General features: G+C 46.0%; 1 protein-coding gene across 10 annotated transcripts in view; it reads right to left on the bottom strand.

Moving 5' to 3' along the window:
* Positions 1-16778, bottom strand: part of RIMBP2 (RIMS binding protein 2) — a 127423-nt gene that overhangs the window by 53825 nt on the left and 56820 nt on the right. For all 10 annotated transcript variants that reach the window (XM_034406130.3, XM_087880593.1, XM_034406133.3 and 7 more), the window contains 4 exons: positions 12638-12709; positions 9663-9785; positions 8288-8392; positions 2996-3046 (listed from right to left, as the gene is read on the bottom strand). In XM_034406130.3, the coding sequence (XP_034262021.2) occupies positions 2996-3046; positions 8288-8389 (153 nt within the window). In that variant the 5' untranslated portion in view covers positions 8390-8392; positions 9663-9785; positions 12638-12709. The remainder of the gene's footprint in view (positions 1-2995; positions 3047-8287; positions 8393-9662; positions 9786-12637; positions 12710-16778) is intronic.

Raw genomic sequence — 16778 nt, 5'->3', positions numbered from 1 at the left:
GAGCATATTGTAAGCCGCCCTGAGTCTCCGGAGAAGGGCGGCATACAAATTAAAGCAAAAAAAAAAAAAAAAAGTGGCATGTTTCCGGGCACGAACAATCACCCATTGTTCTTTCAGATTCCAGTGCACCAGTCAGCTGGTCTTCATGCATGGGAAGCAGCCACCTGGTGCTCATGTGTGCGCAGGGAAGGTGATCATTCGGTTTCCGTCGTGTGCATGTGCACCGGCCACCTCATCTTCTGGTTTCTGGTGCACTTGTGCGCACGAAGATCAGCTGGCAGCTGCGCATGTGCACACCGGAAACTGGAAGATCATGTTTCCGGCGCGCACATGCGCATCAGGTAGCTGCTCTTCCGTTTTCCGGCACATGCGCTCACTCCCGTTTCGGCACTTGGTGCCAAAAAAGTTCACCTATACAAAACCAGTACTAGGATCTCTTGCTTGGAGCTCCGGACAGGAAAGCTTTTTGTCAACGTTTTCCTGCCTTTTAACACAACGGCCTCTAAGAATCTTCTGGCTTGCAGTTTGCAAGTTGGGAAAAAGCCTTGGTGGCGCAGCAGACTAAAGTACTGTTAAGTAACATCAGCTGCCTGCAATTACTGCGAGTTCAAATCTCACCAGGCTCAAGGTTGACTCAGCCTTCCATCCTTCCGAGGTAGGTAAAATGAGGACCCGGATTGTGGAGGCAATAAGCTGACTTTGTATAAAATAGAACACCGCTTTGGGGGGGGGGGGGGGCGAAAGCCCTACTAAGCAGGTATATACAAAAGTATGAAGGCTATTGCTTAAGGCATTGTAAGCCGCCCTGAATCTCCGGAGAAGGGCGGCATATAAATCGAATCAATCAATCAATCAATCAATCAATCAATCAATCAATCAATCGGCAGGTGCTGGAATTTCACAACCCCATCCAGTGCCACAAACACAAGCTTTGAAATCAGTTTTCAGCCAGTAACATAGGTACTAGCCCGCTAGTACACTTACCACGCTTTTTTTAAAAAAAATGGGGGGAGGGGAGAGAAGGGCAGGGGAGGGGGGAAAGCATGCATCAAAAGGAATATATTTCAAGGGCAGGGAGAAAAAATCGATATGGTTGCTGATTTGCAATCTCGACGGGCCAATTAAACCAACACATCTGGGGGGAAATTTAATAGGCTCCCAAGCTGTGTCAGATCGATCCGGAAATCACTGAGGAGGGAAACGGCAGGTGAAATCGGAATTGCAAAAAAAAAAAAAAAAAAAAAAAAAAGGGAAAAGGATAAAGAAAAGAAAAGTCATTTACCCTAATAAGAGACACCCCTCCTCCCTTTCGGGACTGAACTAATTTCCTTTCTCAAGCACCAAAAATGACTTTTCGCTTGTTTTCTTTTGTTTTTAAATCATTGTCAATCAATGTCAATCAATGCGGTGGCTCAGTGGCTAAGACGCTGAGCTTGTCAATTGAAAGCTTGGCAGTTCAGCAGTTCAAATCCCTAGTGCCACGTAACGGGGTGAGCTCCCGTGACTTGTCCCAGCTTCTGCCAACCTAGCAGTTCGAAAGCAGGTAAAAAATGCAAGGAGGAAAATAGGGACCACCTTTGGTGGGAAGGGAACAGCGTTCCGTGCGCCTTTGGCATCGAGTCATGCCGGCCACATGACCACGGAGACGTCTTCGGACAGCGTTGGCCCTTCGGCTTTGAAACGGAGATGAACACCGCCCCCTAGAGTTAGGAACGACTAGCACATATGTGCGAGGGGAACCTTTGTCTTTACCTTTACAATACACTTGGCGGTAACAGTAAAACACACAGGAACGTTTTGCCGGTAAAGCTGTATCAAATTGTTTTTTAAAACAAAACTACAACACATGGTTGCAGCAGTTCACAATCACAGACGTTGGTTCGAAGCACGTAGAAGCCACCAGAAATAAAACCAGAAGCTAACATTGTTCACCTCTGCTGATTTCCCTGTCTCGCTAGCAATAGGAAGATCCTAAAATTGTCCTGATGGGACTATTTTCCCATCTTCTACACTGAGAAATTTATGCTCTCCATTCTTTGCAAGCTTCCTCTGCCTTCCATGTTTGAGGCTTGCTTATTCCCCGGGTGCAGGTACTCCTCGACTTACAACAGTTCGTTGAGTGATTGTTCAAAGTTGCAACAGCACTGAAAAATGTGACTGACGGCCAGAGATGGTATTCAGCTGGTTCGGACCACAACGGAGCCCCACGTTTCTGTCGTTAAGCGAGAAGTTTGCACCTCAGGGTGCCGTTGGCCAGACAATGCCGGCTGGCGACCCCCAGGGGGAGAGCCTTCTCTGTGGTGGCACCTACCCTCTGGAAAAATCTACCCCCAGAGATACGAGTGATCCCAGACCTCCGGACTTTTCATTGGGCCCTTAAAACCTACTTTTTTCAGTTAGCCGGGCTGCCCTGATTTTATGGTTGGTTTTTAAAATTTGATATTGATTTTAATTGAAATGTTTTAAATTATGGGCCAAATTTATTTAATTATTTTAAATCTATTTTAACTTTTGTCTACAAATGTTTTATTTTGGCTGTTCACCGCCCTGAGTCCGAAAGGAGAAGGGCGGTATAGAAATCTGAAAAAATAAATAAATAAAATAAAATAAATGAGTTTTGCCCTATCTTGCTTGCCGCGTTTGTTCAGTGAATGGCGGCAGTTGTTAAGTGAATCGCCCGGTTGTTAAACGAATCTGGCTTCCCCGCTGACTTTGCTCATCAGAAGGTCGCGAAAGAGGATTGCGTGACCCCTCCGGACACTGCGACTGTCATAAATATGAGTCAGCGGCCAAGAGTCTGAATTTCGATCATGTGACCTCGGGAATCCTGCAACAGTTGTAAGTTTGAAAAACGACCCGGTCACTTTTTTCCCTGTGCCGTTGTAACTTTGAACAGTCACTAAATAAACTGTTGTATGTCGAGGACTACCTGTACTTTGAAATACAGAGGTTACGTGCATCTCCAAGAGGCGAAGAAAATAGAGACTGGGCTTACCTCTAGCAGCTGGATCGCTCCCTCATGTTCTTTCTTTGCCTCAACCTGAGCCTTAAAAAAAAAAGAGAAAGAGGAAAAGGCAGAATTATATCTTATTTTGCACTGCAATAAATTTTGTAGAAATGACAACCATCCCAAAGGTGCTGGTTTTTTTTTTTTCCAAGAGGCATAACTGGACTTTCTTTGTTTTTCTTTTGAAGACGTTTCGCTTCTCATCCAAGAAGCTTCTTCAGCTCTGACTGGATGGTGGGGAATGGAAGGATTTATACTCCTTGCAGACAGCTGGTCTTTTGCATCCTTTTAGAGGGTCATTGAGGCCACTTGGAGGTTTATCTGTGTCCTCAGGGTCATCTGAGTAACAAGTAACAATTTTAATTAGCAATTTTATGATGTTTGTGTGTCTATATTTTTCTTGACTGTACACTGCCTTGAGTCCTACGGGAGAAAGGCGGTATAGAAATATAATAAATAATAATAATAATAATAATCTGAGTGGTGCAAATGGTTCCTATAGTCTGCAATTTTTCCTCTGGAAATCCATTCCTACTCCCACACCATTCCAAGCGTGCTCATCCCAAATTGTATAGCTAAAAAATCTGTCGAGATTCTCAGTCATCCAGGTCATGGTTGTCCAAAGGTGCTTTTTTCTCAAGAGGCAACTGGACTTTCTTGTTTTTTCTTTTTGAAGATGTTTCACTTCTCATCCAAGAAGCTTCTTCAGCTCTGACTTGGATGGTGGGGAATGGAAGGATTCATACTCCTTGCAGACAAAGCTGGTCATTTGCATCCTTTTAGAGGGTCCTTGAGGCCACCTGAGGTTTATCTGTGTGCTCAGGGTCACCTGAGTGGTGCAAATGAGTGTGGAGCCTTCTTGGAACTGCTGAAAGGACTGTGTTGCAGACTGAATATAGATGATGTCATATCCCTCCCCCTGGACCTCTTTTTCAAACCAGCGGTCCTCTCTGTCCAGAATGTGGACTTTGCAGTCTTCAAAAGAGTGGCTTTTGTCTTTGAAATGCAGATGGAAGTGTTGAAATCTATTCCTGATGGGTTTGTTCTCCTAGGTTGCGCCATGCGTTTATGAAGTGGTTGTTTTGTTTCCCCAACATACAGATCTACACATAGCTCACTGCATTGTACTCAAACCCATGAAAGTGATCAACCGTCTGCAAGGAGTATAAATCCTTCCATTCCCCACCATCCAGTCAGAGCTGAAGAAGCTTCTTGGATGAGAAGCGAAATGTCTTCAAAGAAAAACTAAAAAGTCCAGTTGCCTCTTGAAAAAAAAAAGGACTTTTGGGACAACCGTGACCTGGAGGACTGAGAATCCCCATAGACAAATGATCATTTGTGGCATCCCCCAACCCGAGTTTTGAATGCTCTTCCTAATGCTCAGACGAAGGGAGCGATTTTCAGGAATTTGGCAGTCATCATATGTCATAAATATCAAAGAATCTTGGACCGGATTTGTTTTGGCAAAGAGGGTTTTTTAGGAGAATTAACAGATGAAATACGTCCCTTAAACATTCACCTGAGCTCGTAAGTGGGTTGATTTAAAGCAGACACCTCCAACCTTGGCAACTTTAAGACTTGTGGACTTCAACTCCCAGTACAAGTCTTAAAGTTGCCAAGGTTGGAGATCCCTGATTTAAAGGGGGGGGAAATCAGAAGAAAATTCTACATGATGTTTCTCGTTCGGATATTAAAATATTTTTTTTAGGGGAAACCAAAGAGAAAAGAAATAACTTCAGCATCTTTCCCTATAAGAGCCTTGGTAGTACAGTGGTCTAAAGCACCCTGTTATTAAGACCAGCTGCCTGCAATTACTGCAGGTTCGAATCTCACCAAGGCTCAAAGTTGACTCAGCCTTCCATCCTTTCTAAGGTAGGTAAATATAGTCAGCTGGCGCCATCGCTGGCTATTGGGGGCGAATCATTGGCCCCCACGGAAAGGGCTCGTAACTTGGGCGTCCTCCTGGACTCACGGCTGTCTTTAGAAGAGCACTTGACGGCCGTGACCGGGAGGATTTTTCATCAGGTTCGCCTGATTCGCCAGTTGTGTCCCTTTCTAGATCGGGACTCGTTACGCACAGTCACTCATGCCCTCGTCACCTCTCGTCTGGACTATTGTAATTCTCTCTACATGGGGCTCCCCTTGAGGTGCACCCGGAGGCTCCAACTGGCGCAATGTGCGGCCGCGCGGGTGGTTATGGGAGAAACATGGAGCTCCCATGTAACACCTCTCCTGCGCGAGCTGCACTGGCTCCCGGTGGTCTTCCGGGTGCCCTTCAAGGTTCTGGTTACCACCTTTAAAGCGCTCCATGGCTTAGGACCTGGTTACCTACGGGACCGCCTACTACCATCAACAGCCTCCCACCGACCAGTACGCTCCCACAGAGAGGGGCCCCTCCAGGTGCCGTCGGCCAAACAATGTCGGCTGTCGGCCCCTAGGGGGAGAGCCTTCTCTGTGGGGGCACCGACGATCTGGAATGAGCTCCCCCCAGAGATACGGAGGATTCCGGATCTGCGCACCTTCCGCCGCGAGTTGAAGACGCTTTTATTTCATCAAGCTGGCCTCGCCTAAATCTTCTCCCTTTTAAGTGTAAATTTTAAATTTTTAATGTATTTTAAAATTATGGGTTTTTTAAATTATGGGTATTAATTCAGCCAAATTTATTTAATTCATTTTATTCGATTTTAAATTTTGTATATCTATGTGTTTTACTTCATGGCTGTGCACCGCCCTGAGTCCTTCGGGAGTAGGGCGATATAGAAATTCAATAAATAAATAAATAAATAAATAAATTGAGGACCCAGTTTGTGGGGGCAATAAGCTGACTTTGTATAAATATACAAAAGAATGAAGGCTATTGCTGAGCACATTGTAAGCCACCCTGAGTCTTCGGAGAAGGGCGGCATATAAATCAAATTAAAAAAAAAAAAAGAAGAAGTTCTCCAAACACCATCAAACAGATGGTAGTCCTTGACTTACAAACATGTTTGAGTCCCTAATTTCCGTGGCCACCCAACGAGGTTATTTTAGGACCTGATTTTATGACTTTCTTTTTCTTTTCTTTTTTTTTTTTTTTTGCCAAAGTCAGGTACTTGGATGCTGTAATGGTCGTAAGTGCAAGGACTGGTTGTAAGTTACTTTTTTCTGGGCCACTATAACTGAAGGGCTACATGGCCAACTGAATGCTCACTAAATGAATCGTTCAAAAGACGAGGACAACCTGTAAATGCATCTGAAAATGAGAACAAAAAACAGAAAGTTTTTTTTCTGAAAGAGAGAAAAACTTTCTGGGAATTGGAGGGCAGGAGGGATTTTTTTTGGCACAGTTCAATGTGTGTGTGCAGGGGTGGGCTCCTGAGGGTTCGGTAGGGCTCGGGCGATCCTCTAACCAAGGAGTTCGGTAAACCCCCAAATGGGCCTACCCCGCCATGCCCACCCAACCCAACTCCGCCCCTCCCAACTTCCCCTCCCAGGAATCTCCACACAGTCCGTTCATCATTCCAGGTAAGTGCAGGGGCCACGCAGAGGGTCTGGGAGGGCAAAAAATGGGCCTACTGGAGGTTCCAGGAGTCTGGAAATGGCCTCCTGTTTCTGGCCTCCGGAGGGCCTCTGGAGCCTGGGGAGGCCGTTTTCACTCTCCTGGAGGCTCGAGGAAAGCCTCCAGAGCCTGGGGAGGGCACAAAACACCCCCCTCGCCGTGGTGCAGGCGGCTGATTAGGCCACGCCCACCATGGCCACGCCCAGCCAGCAACGGGGCAGCGAACCCGTTGCTAAAGGATCTGAAGCCCACCCCTGTTTATGTGTGTGTGTGTGTGTGTGTGTGTGTGTGTGTATGTGTGTTGGCATACTTCAGGAACCAGAAATGATGTCCCACTAGGTAGCTCAGAAACTCCACCCAAACTCTGGATGAAAGTTTAACCATTCATCCCCATCTCTGCTCTCTACAACCTCAAGACCGGATCCCGGATCTTGCATTACTCGATCCGTGTGCCAAACTGTATATTAAACTAGGCAATCAGATCCATAGAGAAGAGAAGTTATAAGTCTGAGGTTTGCAATATGAAATGTCCTTTGCGACGTAATAAGAAACGGCTATCTTATCTCCTCTCACGGATTTCCATAATAATACATCTTTTCGAAATCCGAGCCTTTCGTAATGAAAGGAGAAAGACAGAGAGAGAGAGAGAGAGAAAGAGACAGCAATCTTGGGTTCTTGACTCAACATGGTTATCCTTATTGGATCACCTTATCAGTATCCATTTTCTCTTGAAGGACATTATGAAGGTTCTGTCTGGATATGGGAGCTGGCTATGAAGAACTGGCTGAGAGAAACATTTCATATATCCTGTAATTGGATAATTGTTCCGATCACATTGTAGGGAGCAACGAGAAAAGACGGTTATTAAATTTACTGGCCTGCAAGTGGAGAATTTCATAAAGCAGAGAGAGAGAGAGAGAGAGATAACACTCTGCAGAAAATTCTCGGCAGCAATTTCTACTCTTCTGTTGGCTACTGGGTTTGTCCAGGGGTGCAATTCAACCAGTTTGTTTATTATTTGTTTGTTTGTTTGTTTGTTTGTTTGTTTGTTTATCTGTTTATTTGTTTGTTTAAGCAATAGCCTTCATACTTTTGTATATACCTGCTTAGTAGGGTTTTCGGCCCCCCCTAAGTGGTGTTCTATTTTATACAAAGTCAGCTTATTGCCCCCAGAAACCGGGTCCTCATTTTACCTACCTCGGAAGGATGGAAGGCTGAGTCAACCTTGAGCCTGGTAAGAATTGAACTCGCAGTAATTACAGGCAGCTGGCAGCTAAGTGCTACTTTAACAGCAGCAGTTTAGTCTGCTGCGCCACCAGGCTCTTCAGTTCAGACCAGTTCTGGCGAACCGGATTCTAATTTTACATCTGGTTCACCGAACTGGCTGGCCCCATCCACCCCTCCCCTCCCCTCTCCTCCCCGGAGTTTCCATGCAGCCCGTTTTGGATGCCAGGTAAGCGCAGGGCCTGCACAAAGTCTCTGGAAGGACAAAAAAAACGGGCGTCCCGGAAGTTCCGGAAACGCGCCCATTTCCAGCCTCCGGAGGGCCTCCGAAGCCTGGAGGATGCCGTTTTCAACCTCCCGGAGGCTCGAAGAAAGCCTCCAGAGCCCAGGGAGGGCAAAAACACACCCATACCCAGCATGGTGCAGGAGGCAAAGTAGGCCCCGCCCGCCACGCCCACACCCACCGGTTGCTACAATTTTTGAATCCCACCTCTGGGTCCGCCCGCCCCTTCTCTTACCTTTTGCAACAGTTCAATTTCCTTCTGTTTTGAGTTGAGAATAGCCAAGGCCTGTTCATGCTCTAGTTCCAGCTGTTGCCGCCGTTCAGCAGCCTCTCTCATATGCTGGGGAGAGGAAGGAAGACAACCACCACGGATGAAGCTAGCAAGCTCGTAAGGAGTCCTTGACTCACAAGAAGAATTTCCGTCGCTAAGCAAGAATGGTTGTTAAGGGTTCGAACCAGGGTTATGAAATGCTCCCGGTTCGGACCGAATCGCTCGATCCGGTAGCGATGGCGGCGGGTGGTTCGGAGAACCGGTAACAAAAATCTCTGCCCCCTCGCCCCCCCCCCATGCCCAGCTGAGCCGCGCGATCATCAGAGGCTGTTTTTTTTACTTTTAAAAGCATTTTTTTCTATAACCTCTTTGGCCGAAAAATTGCTTTTAAAAGTAAAAAAAAAAAGCCTCTGATGATCGTGCGGCTCAGCTGGGATCATCAGAGGCTTTTAAAAGCATTTTTTCTACAACCTCTTCAGCCGAAAAAATGCTTTTAAAAGTTTTTTTTAAAAAAAAGCCTCTGATGATCGTGCGGCTCAGCTGGGATCATCAGAGGCTTTTAAAAGCATTTTTTCTACAACCTCTTCAGTCAAAGAGGTTGTAGAAAAAATGCTTTTAAAAGTAAAAAAAAAAAGCCTCTGATGATCACGCGGCTCAGCTGGGAGGCATTTTTTCTACAACCTCTTCGGCCAAAAAAAAACGCTTTTAAAAGTAAAAAAAAAAAGCCTCTGATGATTCCATGGCTCAGCTGGGATCATCAGAGGCTTTTAAAAGCATTTTTTCTACAACCTCTTCAGCCGAAGAGGTTATAGAAAAAATGTTTTTAAAAGGAAAAAAAGCCTCTGCCGATCAGGCAAGTCAGCTGGGATCGTCAGAGGTTTTTTTAAAAAAAGCCTCTGCCGATCAGGCAAGTCAGCTGGGATTGTCAGAAGCTTTTACAAGCATTTTTTCTATAACCTCTTCAGCCGAAGAGGTTGTAGAAAAAATGCTTTTAAAAGGAAAAAAAGCCTCTGCCGATCAGGCAAGTCAGCTGGGATCGTCAGAGGTTTTTTTAAAAAAAGCCTCTGCCGATCAGGCAAGTCAGCTGGGATTGTCAGAAGCTTTTACAAGCATTTTTTCTATAACCTCTTCAGCCGAAGAGGTTGTAGAAAAAATGCTTTTAAAAGTTAAAAAAAAAAAAAAAAGTTGGCCATGCCCACTCAGTCTTATTACCCCCTCCCCACCAAGCCACGCCCATAGAACCGGTAGTAACCAATTTTACATTTCACCACCACTGCGAGGACTGCCTGTTTTTCCTTCTACGAGGTTCCAAAGTTTTTGGTAGCAAGATCAACCCTACCTTTAGGACTTGCTCTAAGTTCTCCAGTTTGGCTTGGAGCTGGCGTTTTCCCCAGAGAGCCAAATCTCGTTCTTTGGTTACTACAGCAAGGACTTCTCTGAGCTGCTCATCGTTGTTTCACACCTAGAAAGCGAACAGGAAGCGGTGGGGGTGGGGGGTGGGAAATGAGGGTAAAAACCACTTTCCATACTCACATTCTTGTCCACAGAAGGTGAACCATTGTTCACCAAATAATCCAAGGAGCGAGATTCCTTGGATTATTTATCCCCCAACTATAGAAGACATGAGGAGTTCTGAAGTTCTACCATTCTAGCAGCTGGAGAGATTTTAATGTGAGGGAGTCACAAAAGACAATGTTATGGAAATTAAGACTCACAAGATTTCCGTGGGTGATCGGAGAGGTTTATTGCGCAAGGTTCAGGGCAACACAAGAAGCAGAGACTGAACCCCAAACGATTCTAATGCGGTTACTCTTATCCATACTTTTGACATCTTATGATCGGTTACAGTTCTGACAGCCCACAGCGACAATCCCCCCCCCCCCCCCCCCGCTTTGCTGCTATACCCTACAAGCTTACTAACGTGTGTTCCCTCTTAAGTAGGACCCGGTGTTCTTGCAAACTTATCTAGGTTCCTGCCGAAGTTTCCTGCTGTTATGTCTGTGGTTACCTCTGCTTGGCTAGGTATGATATTTTGCTCATGATGGTGTTTCCTGAACTTTCCAGCTAAGGAAGGTTTGTTATTTCTGCGGTTTCACTTTTTGATCCTAGTACTAAAGAAAGGGGGCCCTTCAGAGATCCTCTAGGCTGACCCCAGTATTATATCACTTTTATATCCAATTTCATTCTTCTATATTATTCTTCCACGTTATTCCAGCAGGTTTTAATATTAACAACACAACAACAAAGTCAAGGAATTGCCATCTCAGGGAAACAATTAAACAGCAAACAACAGCAAACAATTAAACAGCAAACAACAACCAAATCAAAGATCCACCAAGAAGACTCCCGCCAACAACAACCAAATCAAAGATCCACCAAGAAGACTCCCGCCAACACCGAGAGGGCAAGCCAGTTGTATACAAACAAGAGAGCAAACCCCACTCCCTTCTATCCCTGATGATGTTACCTAGTTGGGTAATAAAATGTCTGTAAACCACCCAGCTCAAAGAGCACCAAGGATGACCACCTCCTCCTCCTCCTCCTCCTCCTCCTCCTCCTCCTCCTCTCTCCCTTTCCTCTATGCCACAAACCCTCACTCCCTTCCAGCATTGATGATGTTACCTAGTTTGGTAATGAAACAGCTGCAAGAAAACCACTAAGCTCAGAAAACACCCAGACCCACAGGCCTCCTCTTCCTCCTCCTCCTTCCTTTTCCTCCACTCCACAAGTCCCCTGCCTTCTAGCATTGATGATGTTACCTAGTTTGGTAATGAAACATCTGCAAGAAAACAACCATCCTCAGAAAGCACCAAGGACCCCACAGTCCTCCTCTTCCTCCTCCTCCTCTCTCCCTTTCCACAAACTCTCACTCTCTTCTAGCACTGATGATGTTACTTAGTTTGGTAATGAAACAACCACCAAGGTCGAAGAGCACCAAGACCCTTGGGCCTCCTCCCCCTCCTCCTCCTCCTCCTCTGTTGTGGCCCATCAGAGGCCTGTGCGGATTGTAGCTGATTCTGACAGCGAGGAGGCTGGTGTGGTGCTGTGCCAGCAGCCTGTGCAGCTGGCACTCGAGTCGGACAATGAGGAGGCTGGAGAAGATGTGGTGCCAGAGGCGGGGATTCAGCCAGGGCCTTCAGAACCTCCAGAAGCTCCCTTAAGTGAAGAGGATGAAGAGGAGGAGCCTCTTCTCGATGCAGGGGTGTGCAGAGCTGCCAAAAGGCAGGAGTGGCTCCTCAGGAGGAGGTCTCCTTGAGAGTAAGGCTTGGGGCTAATTGGCCACTCCCTTAGCCTATTTAAGGAGGAACGCTGACTGAAGCAATTTGTAGGGAACAACTTTAGTTCATTCTCCTTCGCGTCTGGATTCTCTGCAAATTGCTTCTGGGCTTTCTGCCAACCTTAGTAAGATTGTGATTACTTTATCTTTGGAAAGTTTATTAACAGCCTTTGTTTGGAAAAGACTGAGTTATTTTAGTAAATTTAAGTTTTGTACAGACTTTGTGTGTGCTGTGTTCTTTAGGGTCCGTAGGGGCACCAAAGCTGGGGCAGAACATCCTCCTGCTGCTGTCTGCAAACCCCACTCCTTTCTAGCACTGAGGATATTATCTAATTTGGCAATGAAACATCTGCAAGAAAACAACCAAGCTCAGATAGCATCAAGGACCTCACAGTCGTCCTCCTCCTCCTCCCTTCTAGCACTGATGATGTTACCCAGTTGGGTAATGAAACATCTGCAAGAAAACAACCAAGCTCAGAAAGCAGCAAGGACCCAACGAAGGAGAAACGAAAGAAATCCAGATAGACATTGGTCCAAGGATGCTTGATAAGAGCCAAGGTGGCGCAGTGGTTAGAGGGGGGTATTGCAGGCTACTTCTGCTGACTGCCGGCTACAGCAGTTCGGCAGTTCAAATCTCACCAGGCTCAAGGTTGAATCAACCTTCCGTCCTTCCAAGGTGGATAAAATGAGGACCCAGATTGCTGGAGGGCAAGAGGCTGACTCTGTAAACTGCTTAGAAAGGGCTGGAAAGCACTGTGAAGCGGTATATAAGTCTAAGTGGTATTGCTATTGCTATAGCCCCAGTATTTGACTCTGGCACTGACATTCGGTGGTGAAAGATGAGCCTGGCAGCACGTGGGCATCCCAGAATTAAATTCACCAACCAAGAAGAAGAGAACGATGCAATGTGACGTCACCCTTCCAAAACTTCAGGAAAACTTGGTTGCAGCCTTAAGCCATTTCGAAGAAATTTGCCTCTGATTTTAAGGGGCAGCCCCTTCCCTGCTCTTGCAAATTCCCTCGATGTACGGTAATACCTTGGGTGATACGCTTGCATATTGGAAGCTCAAAGGATCCTTTCCATCCCCGACATTTTTCAGTTCATTTTCCTGCAAGGAAAGCAAAGAGGGATTCAAGCATTGCAGTGGTATTTCGTTCAAATGTTGCCGTTGGGTTGGATGGTGCTGGGATGAGATGGAAAATGTCACGTATAGAAATTGAGGGTTTTATTCATTTATTTATTTGTATCCCACCTTTATTATTTTTACCAATGACTCAAGGTGACGTACATATCCAACACGCTTTCCTCCTCCTGTTTCCCCCATAACAACAACCCTGTGAGGTGGGCTGCACTGGCCCCAAAGTCACCCAGCCAGCTTTCAAGCTAAAGCAGGATGAAAACTCCCTGTCTCCTGGTGATTGGCACAGATTCACCCAGTTGGTTTTCATGGCTAAGGCAGGACTAGAACTTCCCGTTTCCTGGTGATTGGCCCAAAGGCACCCAGCTGGTTTTCAAAACTAAGACAGGACTAGAACTCCCAGTCTCCTAGTGATTGGCTAAAAGTCACCCAGCCTGGTTTCATGCCTAAAATGAGACTTGAACCCACTGCCTCCTGGTTTCATGGCTAAGTGGGACTAGACTAGAACTCACCGTCTCCTAGTGATTGGCCAAAATCACCCAGCTGGCTTTCATGGCTAAGGCGGGACTGGAACTCCCAGTCTCCTAGTGACTGGCCCAAAGTCACCTAGCCAGCTTTCAAGGCTAAGGCAGGACTAGAATTCCCAGTCTCCTGGTGATTGGCCCAAAGTCACCTAGCCAGTTTTCAAGGCTAATGCAGTACTAGAACTCACCGTCTCCTAGTGATTGGCCCAAAGTCACCTAGCCAGTTTTCAAGGCTAATGCAGGACTAGAACTCACCGTCTCCTAGTGATTGGCCCAAAGTCACCTAGCCAGTTTTCAAGGCTAATGCAGGACTAGAACTCACCGTCTCCTAGTGATTGGCCCAAAGTCACCCAGCCCGCTTTCATGCCTAAAACGAGACTTGAACCCACTGCCTCCTGGTTTCATGGCTAAGTGGGATTAGACTAGGACTCACGGTCTCCTAGTCATTGGCCCCAAAGCAGTGGTGAAATGTAAAACTTGTTACTACCGGTTCTGTGGGCGTGGCTTGGGGGGGGTTAATGTGACTGAGTGGATGTGGCCAACTTTTTTTTTTTTTTACTTTTAAAACCATTTTTTCTACAACCTCTTCAGCAGAAGAGGTTGCAGAAAAAAATGCTTTTAGAAGCCTCTGACGATCAGGCAACTCAGCTGGGATCGTCAGAGGCTTTTAAAAGCATTTTTTCTACAACCTCTTGGGCTGAAGAGGTTGTAGAAAAAATGCTTTTAAAAATTAAAAAAAAAAAAAGCCTCTGATGATTGTGCGGCTCAGCTGGGCATGGGGAGGGGGGTGGCAGGGATTTTTGCTACCGGTTCTCCGAACTACCCGCCTCCATCGCTACCGGATTGGGCGATCCAGTACAAACCGGGAGCATTTCAACCCTGCCCCAAAATGATTCCTTTTAACAAGCGCAACAATTTGCTCAACGGCCGTGGCAAAAGGCACGACTCGCTTAAACTGCCTTGCTTAGAAATTCTGATTCCAATTGTGGGTCCTAAGTCGAGGACTCTGTCTGTACAAAAAAATCTCAGACAGAATCTCCCCAGAATCACATGTTGCCTTCCACATCTTCTCTTAAAGATATGTATCTTTAATAAAGCATCTGTGAGATATGGCAATTCATCAAAAATGTAATCTCTTCCCCTCTCCCTCCCTCCTTTCCTGTTTCTGCCTTGCAGCGCTGCTGCTTAATGAGAAATCGGTCCATTGAACTGTTACAACTAGCTAATATCCTGTGATCTCCAACAGGAAGAATGCAAAATAAAAAAAAAAACCCAAAAAACAAAAGAAAACAAAAAAAAAACACGGCAGGATAGAACAAATGTTTTTTAGGGGAAAAAAAATGAAATAGAACAAGTTGCCTTTTTAAGCGAGTTGTGTGTCTTGGGGGGGGGGGGGGGGAGCCAAGCCAGCAGCTCTTCCAAGACTGGAAAATAAATGCAATTTAAAAGAACACAGCGAGAGGAATAAAAACCTTTCAAGGCCATCGTAAGCCAAAAAAGAAAAAAAAGAAAAGAAATTCAATGCAAGAAGAAAGAACAAGTCGGTAAAATTTAATCCACTGTTATTTCCGAAGCAAGATTCTGTATCGCCTGGAGCAGGTGTCAGCAACCCAAGGCTCCGGAGCCGTGTGCGGCTCTTTCATCCCTCTGCTGTGGCTCCCTATTGGCTGAAACCACCACTGGCTAGCCCCACCCTTCACCGTCCCCTTCCAGTCACTCCTCGCCTGGCCTGAGAGAGAGGAGAGACAGAGAAAGAGACACACGCAGAGAGAGAGAGATACCTGTTTCCCACAGGAAACACCGGGAGTCACAAAACCTGTGGCTGGGGGAGGTCATGTGACTGGGTGGGAGTGAGTGACATCGAGTTGGCCACGCCCACCCAAGTTTTGTGGCTCCCGGTGTTTTCTCTTCTGTGGGAAATGGGTCGAAATGGCTCTTTGAGTGTTTAAGCTTGCAGACCCCTGGCCTGGAGTGAGGCATTTCTTTTTTAAATGTTTTATTCAGTTCACATGTCCGTCCTCTTCGCTGTATTTTGTTTCCTACCGAAAATAAGACATCCTCTGATAATAAGCCCAATCGGGCTTTTGAGCGCATGCGCTAAAATAAGCCTCCCCCCCCCGAAAATAAGCCCTGCCTGAAAATATTTAAACGCAGAGCTGGAAATCAGGTAAAATGGCAAGAAAATCCCCATCTTGGTCCATGCACCCCAAAATAATAAGATCTCCCCGAAAATAAGGCCCCGTGCTTATTTCGGAGTTCAAAAAAATATAAGACAGGGTCTTATTTTTGGGGAAACACGGTATTACCACATGTGGTAGACTTGTATAAAGGAAAGTAAATTTTGGATACAAATGCATATGTGGTTAGAAAAACTGACCAGACAACATATAGAGTTTAAGCCAGAATTATTTTTACTAGGTATTATATCAAATGGTTATGATAAAGGGACAATATACTTAATATTACACATCTTGACCGTAGAAAGCCAGTCCCCGCCATTTCCTCTGGTTTCCTCCATGCGCCCCAAAATAATAAGACCTCCCTGAAAATAAGACCAAGCACTTATTTCGGGGTTCAAAAAAATATAAGACAGGGTCTTATTTTCGGGGAAACACGGTAGTTGAAAACACAGAAAAACGAGCCAAAAAACTGAGGCCAAAGGGGAGGGGGAAAGTTATGTAAATGCCAGAGACCTTAAAATATCTGGGGCTGTGGGGAGCCCAACTCAATGAAGAACGAAGGCAGCATTGGGTTGAAGTCGAATCACACCAGAATGTGCAGAAGTCTTGAGAGTTGAACCAAAGAACACTGTGTGGTGTTTTTTCCTTTCCCCTTCCCTCTCTGAATAATTTGCCACTGTGGGGGGTCCTTGGTGCCCTCTGAGCTTGGTGGTTTTCTTGCAGATGTTTCATCTGTGCATTGATGGTGTTATCTAGTTGGGTAATGAAACATCTGCAAACAAATAACCAAGCTCAGAGGGCACCAAGGACCCCACAATCCTCCTCCTCCTCCACCACCACCACCACAAACCTCAGTCCCTTCTAAAACTGAGGATGTTATCTAGTTGGGTAATGAAACTTCTCCAAACAACCAACCAAGCTCAGAGAGCACTAAGAATCAGGGGTGAAATCCAGCAGGTTCTGACAGGTTCTGGGGAACCGGTAGCGGAAATTTTGAGTAGTTCAGAGAACCAGCAAATACCACCTCTGGCTGGCCCCAGAGTGGGGTGGGAATGGAGATTTTGCAGTATCCTTCCCCCAGGAGTGGGGACGGAATGGGGATTTTGCAGTATCCTTCCCCTGCCATGGCCACCAAGCCACGCCCACCAAGCCACACCACGCCCACCAAGCCACGCCCACAGAACCAGTAGTAAAAAAAAATTGAATTTCACCACTGCTAAGGACCCCACAATCCTCCTCGTCCTCCTCTTCCTCCTTCTCAAATCTCACTCCCTTCAAGCACTGATGATATTATCTAGTTGGGTAGTTAAATGTCTGCAAACCACCAACCAAACT

The sequence above is a fragment of the Pantherophis guttatus genome, chromosome 17 (assembly GCF_059756535.1).
Source record: "Pantherophis guttatus breed Tessera chromosome 17, ASM5975653v1, whole genome shotgun sequence".
NCBI lineage: Eukaryota > Metazoa > Chordata > Lepidosauria > Squamata > Colubridae > Pantherophis > Pantherophis guttatus.
Note: the sequence above shows the minus strand (reverse complement) of the source record. Positions and strands in the feature narration are given on the sequence as shown.